Genomic DNA, 23141 nt, shown 5'->3' with positions numbered 1-23141 from the left:
CATTATTTCTTTTTTCTCTCATCTCAATAGGAGGTGATCGAGAACATCTGTATTTTCATTCTCTCATTATTTCTTTTTTCTCTCATCTCAATAGGAGATGATCGAGAACATCTGTATTTTCATTCTCTCATTATTCTTTTTTCTCTCATCTCAATAGGAGATGATCGAGAACATCTGTATTTTCATTCTCTCATTATTTCTTTTTTCTCTCATCTCAATAGGAGGTGATCGAGAACATCTGTATTTTCATTCTCTCATTATTTCTTTTTCTCTCATCTCAATAGGAGGTGATCGAGAACATCTGTATTTCATTCTCTCATTATTTCTTTTTTCTCTCATCTCAATAGGAGGATGATCGAGAACATCTGTATTTTCATTCTCTCATTATTTCTTTTTTCTCTCATCTCAATAGGAGGTGATCGAGAACATCTGTATTTTCATTCTCTCATTATTTCTTTTTCTCTCATCTCAATAGGAGGTGATCGAGAACATCTGTATTTCATTCTCTCATTATTTCTTTTTTCTCTCATCTCAATAGGAGGTGATCGAGAACATCTGTATTTCATTCTCTCATTATTTCTTTTTCTCTCATCTCAATAGGAGATGATCGAGAACATCTGTATTTTCATTCTCTCATTATTTCTTTTTTCTCTCATCTCAATAGGAGGTGATCGAGAACATCTGTATTTTCATTCTCTCATTATTTCTTTTTCTCTCATCTCAATAGGAGGTGATCGAGAACATCTGTATTTTCATTCTCTCATTATTTCTTTTTTCTCTCATCTCAATAGGAGGTGATCGAGAACATCTGTATTTTCATTCTCTCATTATTTCTTTTTTCTCTCATCTCAATAGGAGGATGATCGAGAACATCTGTATTTCATTCTCATATTCTTTTTCTCTCATCTCAATAGGAGGTGATCGAGAACATCTGTATTTCATCTCTCTTATTCTTTTTCTCTCATCTCAATAGGAGGTGATCGAGAACATCTGTATTTTCATTCTCTCATTATTTCTTTTTTCTCTCATCTCAATAGGAGGTGATCGAGAACATCTGTATTTTCATTCTCTCATTATTTCTTTTTTCTCTCATCTCAATAGGAGGTGATCGAGACATCTGTATTTTCATTCTCTCATTATTTCTTTTTTCTCTCATCTCAATAGGAGGTGATCGAGAACATCTGTATTTTCATTCTCTCATTATTTCTTTTTTCTCTCATCTCAATAGGAGGTGATCGAGAACATCTGTATTTTCATTCTCTCATTATTTCTTTTTTCTCTCATCTCAATAGGAGGTGATCGAGAACATCTGTATTTTCATTCTCTCATTATTTCTTTTTTCTCTCATCTCAATAGGAGGTGATCGAGAACATCTGTATTTTCATTCTCTCATTATTTCTTTTTTCTCTCATCTCAATAGGAGGTGATCGAGAACATCTGTATTTTCATTCTCTCATTATTTCTTTTTTCTCTCATCTCAATAGGAGATGATCGAGAACATCTGTATTTTCATTCTCTCATTATTTCTTTTTTCTCTCATCTCAATAGGAGATGATCGAGAACATCTGTATTTTCATTCTCTCATTATTTCTTTTTTCTCTCATCTCAATAGGAGATGATCGAGAACATCTGTATTTTCATTCTCTCATTTATTTCTTTTTTCTCTCATCTCAATAGGAGATGATCGAGAACATCTGTATTTTCATTCTCTCTTTATTTCTTTTTTCTCTCATCTCAATAGGAGGTGATCGAGAACATCTGTATTTTCATTCTCTCTTTATTTCTTTTTTCTCTCATCTCAATAGGAGATGATCGAGAACATCTGTATTTTCATTCTCTCATTATTTCTTTTTTCTCTCATCTCAATAGGAGGTGATCGAGAACATCTGTATTTTCATTCTCTCTTTATTTCTTTTTTCTCTCATCTCAATAGGAGATGATCGAGAACATCTGTATTTTCATTCTCTCATTTATTTCTTTTTTCTCTCATCTCAATAGGAGGTGATCGAGAACATCTGTATTTTCATTCTCTCTTTATTTCTTTTTTCTCTCATCTCAATAGGAGATGATCGAGAACATCTGTATTTTCATTCTCTCTTTATTTCTTTTTTTCTCTCATCTCAATAGGAGGTGATCGAGAACATCTGTATTTTCATTCTCTCTTTATTTCTTTTTTCTCTCATCTCAATAGGAGATGATCGAGAACATCTGTATTTTCATTCTCTCATTATTTCTTTTTTCTCTCATCTCAATAGGAGGTGATGAGAACATCTGTATTTTCATTCTCTCTTTATTTCTTTTTCTCTCATCTCAATAGGAGGTGATCGAGAACATCTGTATTTCATTCTCTTTTATTTCTTTTTCTCTCATCTCAATAGGAGATGATCGAGAACATCTGTATTTTCATTCTCTCATTATTTCTTTTTCTCTCATCTCAATAGGAGGTGATCGAGAACATCTGTATTTTCATTCTCTCTTATTTCTTTTTTCTCTCATCTCAATAGGAGATGATCGAGAACATCTGTATTTTCATTCTCTCTTTATTTCTTTTTTCTCTCATCTCAATAGGAGATGATCGAGAACATCTGTATTTTCATTCTCTCATTATTTCTTTTTTCTCTCATCTCAATAGGAGATGATCGAGAACATCTGTATTTTCATTCTCTCATTATTTCTTTTTTCTCTCATCTCAATAGGAGGTGATCTGAGAACATCTGTATTTTCATTCTCTCATTATTTCTTTTTTCTCTCATCTCAATAGGAGATGATCGAGAACATCTGTATTTTCATTCTCTCATTATTTCTTTTTTCTCTCATCTCAATAGGAGATGATCGAGAACATCTGTATTTTCATTCTCTCTTTATTTCTTTTTTCTCTCATCTCAATAGGAGGTGATCGAGAACATCTGTATTTTCATTCTCTCTTTATTTCTTTTTTCTCTCATCTCAATAGGAGGTGATCGAGAACATCTGTATTTTCATTCTCTCTTATTTCTTTTTCTCTCATCTCAATAGGAGATGATCGAGAACATCTGTATTTTCATTCTCTCATTATTTCTTTTTTCTCTCATCTCAATAGGAGGTGATCGAGAACATCTGTATTTTCATTCTCTCTTTATTTCTTTTTTCTCTCATCTCAATAGGAGATGATCGAGAACATCTGTATTTTCATTCTCTCATTATTTCTTTTTTCTCTCATCTCAATAGGAGGTGATCGAGAACATCTGTATTTTCATTCTCTCTTTATTTCTTTTTTCTCTCATCTCAATAGGAGATGATCGAGAACATCTGTATTTTCATTCTCTCTTTATTTCTTTTTTCTCTCATCTCAATAGGAGATGATCGAGAACATCTGTATTTTCATTCTCTCTTTATTTCTTTTTTCTCTCATCTCAATAGGAGATGATCGAGAACATCTGTATTTTCATTCTCTCTTTATTTCTTTTTTCTCTCATCTCAATAGGAGGTGATCGAGAACATCTGTATTTTCATTCTCTCTTTATTTCTTTTTTCTCTCATCTCAATAGGAGATGATCGAGAACATCTGTATTTTCATTCTCTCTTTATTTCTTTTTTCTCTCATCTCAATAGGAGGTGATCGAGAACATCTGTATTTTCATTCTCTCTTTATTTCTTTTTTCTCTCATCTCAATAGGAGATGATCGAGAACATCTGTATTTTCATTCTCTCATTATTTCTTTTTTCTCTCATCTCAATAGGAGGTGATCGAGAACATCTGTATTTTTCATTCTCTCTTTATTTCTTTTTTCTCTCATCTCAATAGAAGGTGATGAGAACATCTGTATTTTCATTCTCTCTTTATTTCTTTTTTCTCTCATCTCAATAGGAGGATGATCGAGAACATCTGTATTTCATTCTCTCTTATTTCTTTTTCTCTCATCTCAATAGGAGGATGATCGAGAACATCTGTATTTTCATTCTCTCTTATTCTTTTTTCTCTCATCTCAATAGGAGGTGATTCGAGACATCTGTATGTTCATTCTCTCTTTATTTCCTTTTTCTCTCATCTCAATAGGAGGTGATCGAGAAACATCTGTATTTTCATTCTCTCTTTATTTCTTTTTTCTCTCATCTCAATAGGAGGTGATCGAGAACATCTGTATTTTCATTCTCTCTTTATTTCTTTTTTTTTCTTTTTTCTCTCATCTCAATAGGAGGTGATTGAGAACATCTGTATTTTCATTCTCTCTTTATTTCTTTTTTCTCTCATCTCAATAGGAGATGATCGAGAACATCTGTATTTTCATTCTCTCTTTATTTCTTTTTTCTCTCATCTCAATAGGAGGTGATCGAGAACATCTGTATTTTCATTCTCTCTTTATTTCTTTTTTCTCTCATCTCAATAGGAGGTGATCGAGAACATCTGTATTTTCATTCTCTCATTATTTCTTTTTTCTCTCATCTCAATAGGAGGTGATCGAGACCATCTGTATTTTCATTCTCTCTTTATTTCTTTTTTCTCTCATCTCAATAGGAGATGATCGAGAACATCTGTATTTTCATTCTCTCATTATTTCTTTTTTCTCTCATCTCAATAGGAGGTGATCGAGACCATCTGTATTTTCATTCTCTCTTTATTTCTTTTTTCTCTCATCTCAATAGGAGGTGATCGAGACCATCTGTATTTTCATTCTCTCATTATTTCTTTTTTCTCTCATCTCAATAGGAGGTGATCGAGAACATCTGTATTTTCATTCTCTCTTTATTTCTTTTTTCTCTCATCTCAATAGGAGGTGATCGAGAACATCTGTATTTTCATTCTCTCTTTATTTCTTTTTCTCTCATCTCAATAGGAGGTGATCGAGACCATCTGTATTTTCATTCTCTCTTTATTTCTTTTTTCTCTCATCTCAATAGGAGATGATCGAGAACATCTGTATTTTCATTCTCTCTTTATTTCTTTTTTCTCTCATCTCAATAGGAGGTGATCGAGAACATCTGTATTTTCATTCTCTCTTTATTTCTTTTTTCTCTCATCTCAATAGGAGGTGATCGAGACCATCTGTATTTTCATTCTCTCATTATTTCTTTTTTCTCTCATCTCAATAGGAGGTGATCGAGAACATCTGTATTTTCATTCTCTCTTTATTTCTTTTTTCTCTCATCTCAATAGGAGGTGATCGAGAACATCTGTATTTTCATTCTCTCTTTATTTCTTTTTTCTCTCATCTCAATAGGAGATGATCGAGAACATCTGTATTTTCATTCTCTCATTATTTCTTTTTTCTCTCATCTCAATAGGAGGTGATCGAGACCATCTGTATTTTCATTCTCTCTTTATTTCTTTTTTCTCTCATCTCAATAGGAGGTGATCGAGACCATCTGTATTTTCATTCTCTCATTATTTCTTTTTTCTCTCATCTCAATAGGAGGTGATCGAGAACATCTGTATTTTCATTCTCTCTTTATTTCTTTTTTCTCTCATCTCAATAGGAGGTGATCGAGAACATCTGTATTTTCATTCTCTCTTTATTTCTTTTTTCTCTCATCTCAATAGGAGGTGATCGAGAACATCTGTATTTTCATTCTCTCATTATTTCTTTTTTCTCTCATCTCAATAGGAGGTGATCGAGACCATCTGTATTTTCATTCTCTCATTATTTCTTTTTTCTCTCATCTCAATAGGAGGTGATCGAGAACATCTGTATTTTCATTCTCTCTTTATTTCTTTTTTCTCTCATCTCAATAGGAGGTGATCGAGACCATCTGTATTTTCATTCTCTCATTATTTCTTTTTTCTCTCATCTCAATAGGAGGTGATCGAGAACATCTGTATTTTCATTCTCTCTTTATTTCTTTTTTCTCTCATCTCAATAGGAGGTGATCGAGAACATCTGTATTTTCATTCTCTCTTTATTTCTTTTTTCTCTCATCTCAATAGGAGGTGATCGAGACCATCTGTATTTTCATTCTCTCATTATTTCTTTTTTCTCTCATCTCAATAGGAGGTGATCGAGAACATCTGTATTTTCATTCTCTCTTTATTTCTTTTTTCTCTCATCTCAATAGGAGGTGATCGAGAACATCTGTATTTTCATTCTCTCTTTATTTCTTTTTTCTCTCATCTCAATAGGAGGTGATCGAGAACATCTGTATTTTCATTCTCTCTTTATTTCTTTTTTCTCTCATCTCAATAGGAGGTGATCGAGAACATCTGTATTTTCATTCTCTCATTATTTCTTTTTTCTCTCATCTCAATAGGAGATGATCGAGAACATCTGTATTTTCATTCTCTCATTATTTCTTTTTTCTCTCATCTCAATAGGAGGTGATCGAGAACATCTGTATTTTCATTCTCTCTTTATTTCTTTTTTCTCTCATCTCAATAGGAGGTGATCGAGACCATCTGTATTTTCATTCTCTCATTATTTCTTTTTTCTCTCATCTCAATAGGAGGTGATCGAGAACATCTGTATTTTCATTCTCTCTTTATTTCTTTTTTCTCTCATCTCAATAGGAGGTGATCGAGAACATCTGTATTTTCATTCTCTCTTTATTTCTTTTTTCTCTCATCTCAATAGGAGGTGATCGAGACCATCTGTATTTTCATTCTCTCATTATTTCTTTTTTCTCTCATCTCAATAGGAGGTGATCGAGAACATCTGTATTTTCATTCTCTCTTTATTTCTTTTTTCTCTCATCTCAATAGGAGGTGATCGAGAACATCTGTATTTTCATTCTCTCTTTATTTCTTTTTTCTCTCATCTCAATAGGAGGTGATCGAGAACATCTGTATTTTCATTCTCTCTTTATTTCTTTTTTCTCTCATCTCAATAGGAGGTGATCGAGAACATCTGTATTTTCATTCTCTCTTTATTTCTTTTTTCTCTCATCTCAATAGGAGATGATCGAGAACATCTGTATTTTCATTCTCTCTTTATTTCTTTTTTCTCTCATCTCAATAGGAGGTGATCGAGAACATCTGTATTTTCATTCTCTCTTTATTTCTTTTTTCTCTCATCTCAATAGGAGGTGATCGAGAACATCTGTATTTTCATTCTCTCTTTATTTCTTTTTTCTCTCATCTCAATAGGAGATGATCGAGAACATCTGTATTTTCATTCTCTCATTATTTCTTTTTTCTCTCATCTCAATAGGAGGTGATCGAGACCATCTGTATTTTCATTCTCTCTTTATTTCTTTTTTCTCTCATCTCAATAGGAGGTGATCGAGAACATCTGTATTTTCATTCTCTCATTATTTCTTTTTTCTCTCATCTCAATAGGAGGTGATCGAGACCATCTGTATTTTCATTCTCTCTTTATTTCTTTTTTCTCTCATCTCAATAGGAGATGATCGAGAACATCTGTATTTTCATTCTCTCATTATTTCTTTTTTCTCTCATCTCAATAGGAGGTGATCGAGACCATCTGTATTTTCATTCTCTCATTATTTCTTTTTTCTCTCATCTCAATAGGAGGTGATCGAGAACATCTGTATTTTCATTCTCTCTTTATTTCTTTTTTCTCTCATCTCAATAGGAGGTGATCGAGACCATCTGTATTTTCATTCTCTCTTTATTTCTTTTTTCTCTCATCTCAATAGGAGATGATCGAGAACATCTGTATTTTCATTCTCTCATTATTTCTTTTTTCTCTCATCTCAATAGGAGGTGATCGAGACCATCTGTATTTTCATTCTCTCTTTATTTCTTTTTTCTCTCATCTCAATAGGAGGTGATCGAGACCATCTGTATTTTCATTCTCTCATTATTTCTTTTTTCTCTCATCTCAATAGGAGGTGATCGAGAACATCTGTATTTTCATTCTCTCTTTATTTCTTTTTTCTCTCATCTCAATAGGAGGTGATCGAGAACATCTGTATTTTCATTCTCTCTTTATTTCTTTTTTCTCTCATCTCAATAGGAGGTGATCGAGAACATCTGTATTTTCATTCTCTCTTTATTTCTTTTTTCTCTCATCTCAATAGGAGGTGATCGAGACCATCTGTATTTTCATTCTCTCTTTATTTCTTTTTTCTCTCATCTCAATAGGAGGTGATCGAGACCATCTGTATTTTCATTCTCTCTTTACTTCTTTTTTCTCTCATCTCAATAGGAGGTGATCGAGACCATCTGTATTTTCATTCTCTCTTTATTTCTTTTTTCTCTCATCTCAATAGGAGGTGATCGAGAACATCTGTATTTTCATTCTCTCTTTATTTCTTTTTTCTCTCATCTCAATAGGAGGTGATCGAGACCATCTGTATTTTCATTCTCTCTTTATTTCTTTTTTCTCTCATCTCAATAGGAGGTGATCGAGACCATCTGTATTTTCATTCTCTCTTTACTTCTTTTTTCTCTCATCTCAATAGGAGGTGATCGAGAACATCTGTATTTTCATTCTCTCTTTATTTCTTTTTTCTCTCATCTCAATAGGAGGTGATCGAGAACATCTGTATTTTCATTCTCTCTTTATTTCTTTTTTCTCTCATCTCAATAGGAGGTGATCGAGACCATCTGTATTTTCATTCTCTCTTTATTTCTTTTTTCTCTCATCTCAATAGGAGGTGATCGAGACCATCTGTATTTTCATTCTCTCTTTACTTCTTTTTTCTCTCATCTCAATAGGAGGTGATCGAGACCATCTGTATTTTCATTCTCTCTTTATTTCTTTTTTCTCTCATCTCAATAGGAGGTGATCGAGAACATCTGTATTTTCATTCTCTCTTTACTTCTTTTTTCTCTCATCTCAATAGGAGGTGATCGAGAACATCTGTATTTTCATTCTCTCTTTATTTCTTTTTCTCTCATCTCAATAGGAGGTGATCGAGAACATCTGTATTTTCATTCTCTCTTTATTTCTTTTTTCTCTCATCTCAATAGGAGGTGATCGAGACCATCTGTATTTTCATTCTCTCTTTATTTCTTTTTTCTCTCATCTCAATAGGAGGTGATCGAGACCATCTGTATTTTCATTCTCTCTTTACTTCTTTTTTCTCTCATCTCAATAGGAGGTGATCGAGACCATCTGTATTTTCATTCTCTCTTTATTTCTTTTTTCTCTCATCTCAATAGGAGGTGATCGAGACCATCTGTATTTTCATTCTCTCTTTACTTCTTTTTTCTCTCATCTCAATAGGAGGTGATCGAGAACATCTGTATTTTCATTCTCTCTTTATTTCTTTTTTCTCTCATCTCAATAGGAGGTGATCGAGAACATCTGTATTTTCATTCTCTCATTATTTCTTTTTTCTCTCATCTCAATAGGAGATGATCGAGAACATCTGTATTTTCATTCTCTCATTATTTCTTTTTTCTCTCATCTCAATAGGAGGTGATCGAGAACATCTGTATTTTCATTCTCTCATTATTTCTTTTTTCTCTCATCTCAATAGGAGGTGATCGAGAACAACTATATTTTCATTCTCTCTTTATTTCATGAAACTTGTGAAACTGCGATTATGCACAGCCTAACTTCAAAACCAAAATATGAACTATCACATCACCCTAACGAAAAATGAACGTTATTAGAAAGATAAGATAACTGGGTAACATTGAAGGTTCTGAAAAAATTATCTGAAGATGTGTTTTGTTGAAATTTTATAATGTGAGTGTTTTGTCGGGAATTCCTTGAAGTTCATACAATTTGAGCTTTGGTTAATACGAGCATATAGTCTCAAAAAAGACTACATATGACCTAATTTATGGAACACTAGAAACTGGGAGAATATGAAACAATGAAGTTTTCAATGAGCTCGTGAAACTGTTTCAGTTATGTAGTAAGTACACAATTAGTCATTGTGTATTGTTACACTATTGATTTGATATAGTGTTACTTTCAAAATAAAAACAATTATAGTTTTCAAAGTGTTTGAGATTTTTAGAAACAACCTAAATTAGTATAATTCCAAATATTTTACAGGTCTCGCGTTAATCTCAATTAGTTTGATATATTTACGGTTTTTTGATACCTATACAATGGTCTTCAATAAAATCTGTTAGTGGTGCTTTGTTGAGTATTTCAACATCTGACTTTGAATGGTGTTATTTCTGAATGTGAGAATTGCTTCCTTTCTGACGTTATACCTCTCCGATCGTTAATAAGGTTTTCTATAAGTGTCCCTGAGGTAAATACGTTCGTATGATTTACAATTTACCAATCTTGATAAACTGCCAAGTTTTCAAAAGAAAGCTTTAAAAAAAAGCCTGGTCATAATACTCTCTTGAAATGAATCTAAATCATAATGAGTGTAGTGAAACTGACACAATTCATGTGATATTCAAACTCTAAAACCCTTTATTTTCCTCATAGAATAATCAATTAACATGTTTTGCAGAATGATGGAGTTGTGGATGATACATAAGAATATGAGTAGACAGAGTATCATTCGAATTCTCTGATTCTTTTGTTCCTCCGTGAATGAGAACCCATCCTTTTGGTAGCTCTTTCCCATTCACATGAGTCAGATGGGTTGGTGGTTTTTCAGTTGTTTCGATGTGCTGGAAATAGTCGAAGAATTTAAAAACTCGTAGTAATGAAAAAAAAAGAAGCTAACATGGAATGTATTTTGACTGCCCCCCCTAAAATACTGATTTTTTTTGCTCATTCGATGAGTTTTCCCAAGACAAAATAACCCGTAAAGGGTTTTCCTGTGACGTGACCTCGTTTTTGAAAAATTGAGATTTTTCGAAAATGCAATTTTTTCGAAAATTTTTTTTCATTAATTTTTTTCATTGTTTTACCGGATTGTTGAGAAAACGGGCTTAGCACATAGTTGTAGCAAATTTTATGTAGTTTTTGACAAAAATATGAAACATATGAAAAAACAATTTTTTGGTCCTGAATTAGGTGAAAATTTGACACCCTCCAAAAAAAAATTTTTTTTTTTGAGAATACCGGGTGTTTTGAATGTTTGGTGAAAAAGTACAACTTATCTGGATTATTTTGGTATATAGCAGTTTAGCGACTCCCGATCGAAAATTAAGGAAAAAATTGCTCTGAAAATTTTCATTTTTCGAAAAAAGTGACATGTCGGAAATGAGTTCAAATTTCTGACATTGACTAAGTTCTTAATAAAATTTGATAAGAACAATAATTTTCAGATTATTTTCCACCATTTTCGAGAAAAAATGGACATCCCTGTTAACTTCTCTTGTCATAACACTCGTTCAAATATTGCAAGTTTTCTCATGTGGAGAAACTTCGACTGCTCATAACTCCTCTGAAACTGAAGTAAACAATTTCAAAAACACAGAGCAATTTAAAAATAATTATTGATTTTCAAAAATCATATTTGGAATGTTTTTAGAAAAAATAATTTTTTTCGATTTTTGATAAGGGGGGACCACATGAAATTTTTTTCAAAAACTTGAAAAAAATTTTTTCGAAAATAAACAGAATTGATAGTTTTAGCTTTTTTTGTAGCTGGATAACTAGTTTTGAGTTGTTTTCGAAAAAAATTTTTTTCAAGTTTTTGAAAAAAATTTCATGTGGTCCCCCCTTATCAAAAATCGAAAAAAATTATTTTTTCTAAAAACATTCCAAATATGATTTTTGAAAATCAATAATTATTTTTAAATTGCTCTGTGTTTTTGAAATTGTTTCCTTCAGTTTCAGAGGAGTTATGAGCAGTCGAAGTTTCTCCACATGAGAAAACTTGCAATATTTGAACGAGTGTTATGACAAGAGAAGTTAACAGGGATGTCCATTTTTTTTTCGAAAATGATGGAAAATAATCTGAAAATTATTGTTCTTATCAAATTTTATTAAGAACTTAGTCAATGTCAGAAATTTGAACTCATTTCCGACATGTCACTTTTTTCGAAAAATGAAAATTTTCAGAGCAATTTTTTCCTTAATTTTCGATCGGGAGTCGCTAAACTGCTATATACCAAAATAATCCAGATAAGTTGTACTTTTTCACCAAACATTCAAAACCCCCGGTATTCTCAAAAAAAAAAATTTTTTTTTGGAGGGTGTCAAATTTTCACCTAATTCAGGACCAAAAAATTGTTTTTTCATATGTTTCATATTTTTGTCAAAAACTACATAAAATTTGCTACAACTATGTGCAAAGCCCATTTTCTCAACAATCCGGTAAAACAATGAAAAAAATTAATGAAAAAAATTTTTCGAAAAAATTGCATTTTCGAAAAATCTCAATTTTTCAAAAACGAGGTCACGTCACAGGAAAACCCTTTACGGGTTATTTTGTCTTGGGAAAACTCATCGAATGAGCAAAAAAAATCAGTATTTTAGGGGGGGCAGTCAAAATACATTCCATGTAAAGTTTAAAACAGTCTCGAAACAGTTAAAACAGTCTCGAAACAGTTATATGAAGCAACGATAAAATTAGGATTTATTAAGATATGATTTTTGGTGGGGCGCGGTCACGATCTTTTGAAAAAACAAAGAAATACCGTTTATAGTATACTAGCAGACTTTCAGTCAAAATCGAGGATTTCAAAAGGTAAACTTTAATGTTTCAGGTTTTTGACAAAGCTTAGAGCAATTATTTAAAATCAGTAGATATTCATTATGCTCCTATTCTTCTTATGCTTGTGTTACAAAAAATTAAAACGACCCAAACCTACTTTTCCGTTTTTCGAGTGGATAATAAAACTCCGCACCAAAATTAAACAGTTCGTGTGCCTTTTTTCCGCGGTTTTATTGTACTTCATTAAGTTTTCTAGCTATGAAAGTATGTTTTAATCGTACTTTTATATAAGTGGTGATTTTAACTAATTTAGTTCATACATTCCAATAAAAAATTGTTGGCTGTAGTTATTTTGCACACTACACAGTCTCCCAGTCTCCCAAAAACAACTGCAAGGAAATTTTTGATCTACTCACACAAAACGAAAATTTTGAGAAATTTGCAGGTCTAAAACTGTATTACTTTAATTTTTAGCGTAAAGCTCAAGGTCGGAAGTAAGAAAATTTCAGTTTTAGAATTATTCTGACTGCATTATCTACCTATTCAATGCAAAAAATCCTGGTTTCAGATTTTATTTCAGGTCGAAATGGCAGTTTTTCATTTTCGATTTCATTAAAATCTATCAGCGTTTTCAATTCTCAATATTATCAAACAAATGATAGCTTAAAACATGCGCCAGAAATTTTTAAACATTTTTGATGGATGGCACCAAATTTGGCTCAGTAATTTTTGAGAAAATAACAAAAAACCACAAAATTTTCGGAATTTGATCGATTTCTCGAAAACTACTGAGCCAAATTTGGTGCCATCCATCAAAAATGTTTAAAAATTTCTGGCGCATGTTTTAAGCTATCATTTGTTTGATAATATTGAGAATTGAAAACGCTGATAGATTTTAATGAAATCGAAAATGAAAAACTGCCATTTCGACCTGAAATAAAATCTGAAACCAGGATTTTTTGCATTGAATAGGTAGATAATGCAGTCAGAATAATTCTAAAACTGAAATTTTCTTACTTCCGACCTTGAGCTTTACGCTAAAAATTAAAGTAATACAGTTTTAGACCTGCAAATTTCTCAAAATTTTCGTTTTGTGTGAGTAGATCAAAAATTTCCTTGCAGTTGTTTTTGGGAGACTGGGAGACTGTGCACTAACTGAATCCTCTGGAACATTGTTTCAACTCAATGGTTCTAAATACGCGCTATATGAAACAGTAAAAAAAACAAATTTTAAATCCCAAACATGTTCGCTGCGTCCAACTCCACATACTACATATTTTAAATTTATGCCAAACAGTCTATTTTCTAGAAACATCTGTTTCATAAGCAGTACTTGCTCAATTGAAATGTTTTAAATTGTTTACATTCTTTCATTCATACCTCATTCTGCACAGCCTGCTCATACCCACGTGGCAACGGAACCTTATCACAATCGACTTCTCCCTTCTGTCCACACGCAGTCTCTCGATAATAAACAGATGTTCCATGAGCCAAACAATGGAATTTCACGTGATCAATCACTTCGATATCTCCGAGTTTCAGTGGTTTTCCAGTGTGTGTCCGACATCCGGCAATCACGTAGACACCGAATTCCTGACAAGTGTAACGGAGGTTTCCCACGTCGAACTCTTCGCCAACTTTGTAGGATTTCCCGTTTTTCTTGCACACCTGGAAAAGGGAAACGTTGGATGCGGTTGAGAATGGAAGCGAGGGAAAATCTTTATTCGAAAAGTTAGTTTTGTTTTTTTAGAAGGAAAGTTATAACGTTTCAATCAGCAATTTTAGAGAACAACGATTTCCATCCGTTGATAACATCGTGATGTATGGCGATTTCTATTTAAAAAAATTCTCAAAACTTTCAACAATTTTCGATCTCACAAGCCTCAGTAGATTTTTTATTCGTATTTTTTCATACAGCAAGAATGAAAGGTGGACTAAAGTCAACTCTGATATTTTCATAGAATAATGTATGAGTACATGTGAGTTCATTTTCATATCAAAAGAATTTTTAAATTCGGTCTGGAACCCGCTGAGAGCGATCGCCGGTGAGTTTGGGCACTTCGCTGGCCGGTGAAAATTGGCGTTGAGCCCCAGAAATTTGACTTCGGACGTATGTTCATTTGTTCATTTCCGTGAGTTCATTATCATATCGAAAGACCTTTTCAATTTAGTCCAACCCCCGCTGAGAACAAGCGGCAAAACAGTTTGGGCATTTCAGTAGCCGTGGAACATTTTAGAACTTTTTTCGAACATATTGGTTTTTTCGGTTTTTTTCTAACATTTTTGTAATAATTCTATCAATTTTTGCCGTTTACTTTCAAAATTATTGAAAGAACACAACAAAAATAAGCGCAAATACCGACAAAGTTTGAAAAAACATGGCCGACGTCGAATTTCTAGGCCACCGAAATGTCCAAACTCACCGGCGATCGCTCTCAGCGGGTTTCAGACCGAATTTAAAAATTCTTTCGATATGAAAATGAACTCACATGTACACATACATTATTCTATGGAAATATCAGAGTTGAGTTTAGTCCACCTTTGATGTCATTTAGGCACAGCCGAAATTCAACAAATCCTGGAAAAAGGGTAAAGATTTATAAGCGTAATATCTTTTTCTCACTGTTTTTCAAATCTGTCAAATTTTTTTATGTAAAGCACCCACATTAGTCTTATATGAGTAGAATTGCGTTCGAAAAAGAACCTACCTTTGGCAAAAGGTCAAAAATCGCATTGATTCCATCGGGATGGTTGATTTCGAAATGGTGAAGTTGGGATGGTGGTTTGTGGGTTGTGTTGGTTGGAGTAGAAGATGACAGGGAGAAAAAGATAGTGAGGAGAAGCAGGATTAGTATCATGGTGGCTGAAAAAAACGGACTTAATACTTCTAATTGTTAAACGGAAATAGAAAGAATAAAGTTAGTGAAACTGGAAACTGTAAGAAAGAGCCAGAGGAAACAGAACTCAGTCCGTCTAGTTACATGTATTGGGTTGGCGAGATTCCAGTAAATGTGCTACTTGAGGAGAAATGTAGTGTGAAAAATGCTATGTTTCAGTAGAGCGTGTTTGCTGAGATATTTTATGTACTGTGATTTGAGATCTTGATGTGAAAAACACAAAAAACTAAACCTGTTTTCTATATTTTTCCGTTTTAAACAGTGGTTTTGATGAGAATGGTATCAATTTATTTAATCACTCAATTCAAAAAACTCATTTACAATTTATTTAAAATTCGAAAAAATTTAATTAAAATAAAAACCAAAGAATATACACGTAAAATGGAATCATTGTTGAAGTGTGTTAGTTTGAACCGTAATCATCACGATGAAATGAAAAAAGAAGAAGAAGAAGAATTGAAAAAAGAAACAGAAAAAAACAAGGTCATTAATTGTTGAAGAATCATAAAATGAACCGCCTTCTATTGACACTGTTGACGAGAACCGGGTCGTGAGAAATCTGAAAAAAAGATCAAATTGTTTATCATGACGGGATGAGAAATGGAGAATCGGGAGACGTGGAGAGAATCAGATTGTACTTGAGTAGGGTATCGTTATTTTTGATTGCAATCAGATGATAAGTGAAAAACACAATCTAATAAAACATTTAGTTTACAGTAAGATTTAAATAACGCAAAATTTTAAGCGTTGTTGCTGGCCCGTTTCTAACAATAAGGTGGAAAAAATCATACTCTTTGCGTTGTTGGAAATTTCCAAGAAAATTATAAGAATCAATTATAAGCTTGGATGCAGATATACTACAGGAAGGTGGATAACAATCACAAACAGAAATAAACAATATTCCCTCAATATAATATTTCTGTTTCATTTTTTCTTTTTGTCATAATCACCATACTTCGATATGCTAGGTTAGGCGTATTTCCTAAAAACTTCCAGTGACTTCCGCGCGTTTTTGTAATGAGATACATAATTGACTTCGAATTAGAACAACTCCTATTTATCGACATATGCTGAATCATTTCGGCCAATAAAATATCATGAAACATTGAAAATTGAAAGTCTCTATCAATATTTTTTTGCGTAATTATTATTTATTTTGAAGGATATGTTCTGCTGTAAAAAATGTTTAAACCATTTGATCACTGGAATCGATTGAATAGACCCTCTGGTGAGAAAAACTATAGTCAAAAAGCATTCGATTATAGAAATAAAGTTTGTACCATTAATGATTTAGCTAATAGCAAGTCAATGGTTATGAAGTCCACGAAAAAATAGGGTTTTATCAGCCACTCAGTCATGAAACTGTAGACAAAAATGAAGTCTTATAATCTATTCAAAGGTGTACTGTTTCCGAATGTTCTAAAAAACGTGTTTTACTTGGTTATATGCTGTTTGCTCCTACTTGGTTATATGCTGTTTTGCTCGTTAGAAAAACTACTATTTCAAGAACTGCCGATGAGCACTTATTGTGAAGTCGATTCTGATTAGTTAATCGTATTCCGATTTCCATAAACATAGGGAGTAACTCTTGGTCACAGTTTTTGATGTTGGCTAGTTAAATAAAACGACAAGGTTTAAAACGAGTTAAGTGATTATGAAAGGCTCTCCAAGTTACTAACATCGTACATATTTTCATCTGTTCAAACTATTACCGCACTAGGTCTGTTTGTAATAGCATAGAAACCTAACAAGTTCTTAATCTTTCTGGAATTGGAAACAGGTAAGCTATATTTGTAGTTGTACAAATCATTTAAATGTTCTTCTCAGTCCGATCTTCGACTTACTGTTTCAAACTGGGAATTTTTTTGACCTATTCTATATTTCAATGCTCACCTTCTAGTTCTTCTAGATAACCCCCGACTCACCCGGTTCCGAACATTTGGAGGTGGTCCTGCAGGTTCTTCATCTGCAAACTCAGGCTCAGATCCAATTTCAATCGGAATGAATTCTTCCAAACTCTCATTTTCATTCAATCCATTTGTATCAGATGTCGCTTCGATAAACTTGTCGATTGCTTTCTCGTTTGTGTCTGGAATTACTGGAAACTATGGAGTGGTGAATGGAATCCAAAAGGGGAACATGAATTCATTTTTATGGAGTTTCAAAATTTAAGGAAAAGTTGAAACAGGCTAAACTGATAATATGATCGTGAAAATAGTTTTGGAGGGTGAAATATTTAGCTGATATAGTTTTCGAAAGTCTTAAAACTATCGTAACTCGTAATAAACTATACTGTCTCTCAAATTCAAGATGAGTTCAATGTATAATTGGCTTCAATTTTGCGACATTGTTACATGAGAAACCAAAAATATCAGACTCTGTTTCAGACTTTTGACAAATTTTCAACCAGAAGCTCTTCACACATTCCCTGAGATCCATTAATCGTTGACTTCTAGAGAAAAAAACTCACACTTGGCGACCTGCGATGCTTGCCACTCGACCATTCCCATGTTGACTCTCGATGATTTATGTGGTTTCATCTTGAAAACTCGAATCTTCTGTTGCTGTTTCTTCTCTTCTCTCTCCTTTTCAGCAGCTTTTTGTAAATTGTACTTGTATTTTTCGGCTGCCAATTCATCTTCCAACTGACTCATCGCTTGATTTCCGTAGTCTGATTGGGAGACACTGACGGGGCGGGATTCTAAAAGATCAAAACGAAACATGAGATTAAGGTTCGTTTTTAGATAAATATGATTTGAAACAAGAAAATAATTTTAAGCATTTCAGAGACACTTTCTCTAGTGATCGACCTAAGGCCAATAGCCCATGGAACACATCGGCCAAACGCAATTAGCCCATTTGGTTTTTTGATATTATGGGTCCCTATGATGAACTTATAAAAAAACCGTACAGCTTTTTAGGCTCCGCCCCCTTTCACATATAGAAAAAAATCGTGGGAGTGAAAAAATTAATTTTTTCCCTTCAACTGATATCTGAAAAAAAAGTTCAGTAATGAGTTTTATGCATGTTTTTGAACATTTTTTGTGTTGAAAACTTTTGAAAGATCTTTTGGTATCAGTCAGAAAAAAAATTTTTTGAAAAAAATTTCAGTTTTTTGCCTACCCCCAACAATTTTATCATTAGTTCCAAAAAGTTTTTTATTGCAGTTTGATCGTCTTTAGGCCGTCCAAGTATGTGCCAATTTTCATCCCGAAATTTTGACACCTTTTTTTTCTATAAGCAAAAATGTGTGTTTTTTCACGAAATTTTCACGTACCCCCCTCCATGGTGAAAAAAGTGAAAGTCTCAAAATTTCATGAAACTTTGTATTTGAGTTCATCTAACAGTAACTGAAATGTTCACAAAGTATGAAAACCTATAATGCATTTCTTCGGAAGTTATTATACCTCAAAACTCGATTTCACTATTTTTAGATGCTTTCTTTGAAAATCAATTTTTTTCAAACTTTCATCAGTTTATTCTCTAATTTTTTTACTGAAAACGTTTTTTATTTTCAAGTACCTTTTTTCCGTTATTTTCCTCTTCTCCAAACTCTTGTTTTTCTAAAATAAAAAAATTTCCTTTTTTTCAATTTCACGGAAAATTTGACCAACTTTGAAACTTTGTCACGAGGTTCCCTGTTATCTAATTGAAAACAATTTTACTGGTCATATAGATCAAATCTAGTTCTACATTTTTACAGTTGACTACTTTTTTGTACGGGCAGTCCCTAGCGAGATATGGTATGGCGGAGTAGGTATACCATCATGTCTTCAGATAAACGGGATGAACACCTACTTTGCTTCAGATGGCTATAGTTCTCTACGGTAGGACCGTACAAAAAAGTAGTCAACTGTAAAAATGTAGAACTAGATTTGATCTATATGACCAGTAAAATTGTTTTCAATTAGATAACAGGGAACCTCGTGACAAAGTTTCAAAGTTGGTCAAATTTTCCGTGAAATTGAAAAAAAGGAATTTTTTTTATTTTAGAAAAACAAGAGTTTGGAGAAGAGGAAAATAACGGAAAAAAGGTACTTGAAAATAAAAAACGTTTTCAGTAAAAAAATTAGAGAATAAACTGATGAAAGTTTGAAAAAATTTGATTTTCAAAGAAAGCATCTAAAAATAGTGAAATCGAGTTTTGAGGTATAATAACTTCCGAAGAAATGCATTATAGGTTTTCATACTTTGTGAACATTTCAGTTACTGTTAGATGAACTCAAATACAAAGTTTCATGAAATTTTGAGACTTTCACTTTTTTCACCATGGAAAAAACACACATTTTTGCTTATAGAAAAAAAAGGTGTCAAAATTTCGGGATGAAAATTGGCACATACTTGGACGGCCTAAAGACGATCAAACTGCTATAAAAAACTTTTTGGAACTAATGATAAAATTGTTGGGGGTAGGCAAAAAACTGAAATTTTTTTCAAACAAATTTTTTTCTGACTGATGCCAAAAGATCTTTCAAAAGTTTTCAACACAAAAAATGTTCAAAAACATGCATAAAACTCATTTCTGAACTTTTTTTTCAGTTATCAGTTGAAGGGAAAAAATTAATTTTTTCACTCCCACGATTTTTTTCTATATGTGAAAGGGGGCGGAGCCTAAAAAGCTGTACGGTTTTTTTATAAGTTCATCATAGGGACCCATAATATCAAAAAACCAAATGGGCTAATTGCGTTTGGCCGATGTGTTCCATGGGCAGTTCGAGAATTACTGACATCGTCTCTTCAATAGTTTGTTCAAAATATCAAACTGACATTTCACTGTTTTGAATTCATTGCATCAGAGAAACGGAAATATAAAATCAATCATGCTTCAATCGATCATGCGCCAAATTTCAATTTTTTTGAATTTTTGTCACCAAAAAGTCAGATTTTCGACCATGACTCAGACATTCAAAACATTTTGCAAAATCATCAAGAAAAATTGAAAAAAAAAGTCGACAAGTGTTTTTAATTGGTTATTGTTTTTGTAGCCATGCCTCGACAAGTATGAATTTGATGAATCTATTTTTCAATCAAGAACGAATTATAGGAATTCTTTCTATATCCACAAATCAAGGGAATTTAACAAAATCGGTAATCAGCAACATGCTAAACTGCGAAAAACTATTTTCCGAAAAAAATGAGAAAATTTCTTTGAACACCATTGATATTTGTGCCCCACTTTTCAAAACAAACAGTTTGAGATATAAAATTTGATAATTTCCAAACAATTGAGTATAGTAGGTGTGTAATGTTCAATTATATAAAATGGACGGAACAGAAATCAAAATTAAAAAGGAAGGTTTTCAGGAGTTAACTTATTTCTAAACGATTTACGCGTTTTTCCCTTTTTATGATTATGGAAAATAAATGAGAAACTAGGAACATTGATCTGTTGAGTACTAACAAATGGCAACAAAATTTTGAAACTGAAAAATTTTATTTGTCAGTTTCAAAGTGTTCTTATCAAAAACCATTCTCAAATTTTCTCCAGTACTGCTTCTATGTTATTCTAACCTGAATGATAAGCCACTTGATTCGTCGAGTATTTCCTCTCCTGATAAAGTTGCTCTTGACTTGTCGGAGCAGCCGCTGGTGGTCCCCGATAGCTAGCAGTAGTCGTGAATAGAGGAGCAGAGTACATGGGAGTTGGACTTTGAGCATAGACGATTGGAGCAATAGGATGAGGTGAGTAGGAGTAGGCATATGAACTTTGATACTGAGGGATGAGGGTAGGGAAATTGGGTTGCGGTTGGAATCGAGGTGGAGATGGGCATCGACAGCAGTTACAGTTGTTGCCTGGAATTGGGAAAGTAATTTTATTTTCACTTGGTCAACGGTCACTCAAAAACAAATGCTAATTATGGAGTATAGGAAACAGTGAATCTTCGAGAAAACATTGCAGAAGCGATTCAAAAATTTTCGTAGTCAGAGTGTTCAAATAATTTTCTATGGAGGGATAGGAAGTCACAAAAATCGTTTTAAATTTCACTTTGGAAAGAAATAAACAGTTTGAAACGGTGATCCACAAAACAACTCACCTCCAAACAGTGTCCACAGGAATCCATCACTTCTCTCAATCCAATTTCCAACCAAAAGCCACCAAATCCATAAAATACTTCTCATAGTTCCTAACAAGTCAGACACGAACAAGTGAAGGTGACACGTCTCAATCAGTTTGAATGAAGTTGGGAAGGCGATGAAGCATCGTTTTGTCAGATCTTAATCTCAAACAGACGGTCGTGTTTGAAAAAAGGAAAGAATAAGAATAAGAAGAAAAAGAAGAAGTTCTTGTATTACAGTTGGAGGCTAGACGATTATGTATGCAAGAAAGAAAAAAATACGGGACAGTTATGGAAAAAATGATTGGAGGGAGGAGGGGAAGTGTTCAAGAATGAAAAGGGGAAGAATTTTAAAGTTACACTTGGGAAGTTATGTTATGAATATCATTGGAAGAAGAACGATGGTGATGTTCAAAAGATGGGAAAATGAACTTTCTGAAACGGATTTTACATACTTTCAGAGAAAAAAAATGAGATGGTGATATGAAATTCCAGTAACTGCTTTCCGGTCTACCATGTTACATTCCCATACATTTCGAAACAGTCGATTTTTGAAGTTCACCGTCGGTTGGTGTTGGGTAATCTGATTTCTAGATTGATCTTTATCTAGTTTGAAACGGAAATTCTCTGCATGTTCATGCTTTTTTCGATGTTTTTCATCACGGAGGAATTGTATTTTGGTCGCTATATTCAAAAAACAAATAATGAGACTTTCTTGGATTCGAGTCAGGGTTGGTAAATTCCGGGCCGGGCTGACAAAAAATTCTTCCGGCCCGGATTCAAAAAGCGCACCATTTTTTCACAAATTTCTACAAAATTTTTCATTTAAAAAAAGTCAAAGTTCTCAAATTTTCTCGTACGCTAAGGCTTTTACCGATGTTTGTTTAAAAACACAGTCGAAAAATCCACTTTTTTGCAAAAAAAATCAAAAAAAAATTCAATATTTTTTCAAAAAATTTCAAATTTCTACAGGAGCCGGGCCGAGGAAAATTTTTCAGTCGGCCCGGCCCGGAATTTCCCAACCCTGATTCGAGTGGAAAAAATAGGGAAAAGTTCTTGAAGAAATGACTTGCAGGTGAAAGAAAATGACACTTGGGAATTTACGTTTCCTAAAAGAACGTGGAATATGATCAAAAATGTTCTATTTTTATGTTGGAAAATAAACTTTCTGAAACATATAATTTCACGAAAAAGTTGATATCATTGGTAATTACTTCAAATTTCCGCAATTTTGCGGATGATGAGATCGGAAATTAATTTTTCATTTGGGAACTCTGATAGAAACATTTCGCAACTGCAGAAATTTTAAAGTTCACTGCCAAAATCAGTTGAACATTTAATCATTAAATTTTTTGCAGTTTTTTCGAAGACTCTTCAACGTTTTCTTCAAAATCGAAAAATCGACAGTTCTAGAGTAGCATTTCTGCCTTATATGTATAACTTATATGAGGAAAGGAAAGATTTTTGAAAAAATGCTTCGAACCCAATCAACTTTTCTGCGATGCTACGAATGAGAAATTAAAAAAAAAATCCTTCCCACTTTCAGTTTTCTAAAATAAGCCATGTTGGTAGTAAACGTACTATCTCACCTAGGTCTTTAATGACTTCACTAAACAGAGAAAAAGCAAATTGTTGTCGGTCAGCAATTCAAAATCAAGTAGCATCATAAACATTTTACTGTTTTATGAAATCATTAATTAGGCAGAATTTTTAATATGGAGCTTCATCCGAAAAATATAGTTTATGGATCAATGCAAACACGCTTTGTTGAGACTACATTTTTGCTCAT

The 23141-nt window shown here is 33.0% G+C and overlaps 2 protein-coding genes across 2 annotated transcripts; both read right to left on the bottom strand.

Annotated features, from left to right (window-relative positions):
* Nucleotides 1–10279: 10279 nt before the first annotated feature.
* GCK72_013144 (uncharacterized protein) lies at nt 10280–15257 on the bottom strand (the record flags this gene model as incomplete). Its single annotated transcript, XM_003092182.2, has 3 exons — nt 10280–10462; nt 13780–14067; nt 15108–15257. The coding sequence occupies 3 exons, from the start codon at nt 15255–15257 to the stop codon at nt 10280–10282; spliced, it is 621 nt and encodes a 206-aa protein (XP_003092230.2).
* A 622-nt stretch (nt 15258–15879) lies between these two features.
* On the bottom strand, nt 15880–21416 carry GCK72_013143 (uncharacterized protein; the record flags this gene model as incomplete). Its single annotated transcript, XM_053729679.1, has 5 exons — nt 15880–15990; nt 17222–17385; nt 17767–17997; nt 20808–21089; nt 21332–21416. 5 exons carry the CDS (start codon nt 21414–21416, stop codon nt 15880–15882), a joined length of 873 nt encoding a protein of 290 aa, XP_053584451.1.
* Between the last annotated feature and the right edge of the window lie 1725 nt (nt 21417–23141).

This window comes from Caenorhabditis remanei, chromosome IV, assembly GCF_010183535.1.
Source record: "Caenorhabditis remanei strain PX506 chromosome IV, whole genome shotgun sequence".
In the NCBI taxonomy this organism is placed as follows: Eukaryota; Metazoa; Nematoda; class Chromadorea; order Rhabditida; family Rhabditidae; genus Caenorhabditis; species Caenorhabditis remanei.
This window is presented reverse-complemented; position numbering and strand designations above follow the sequence as displayed.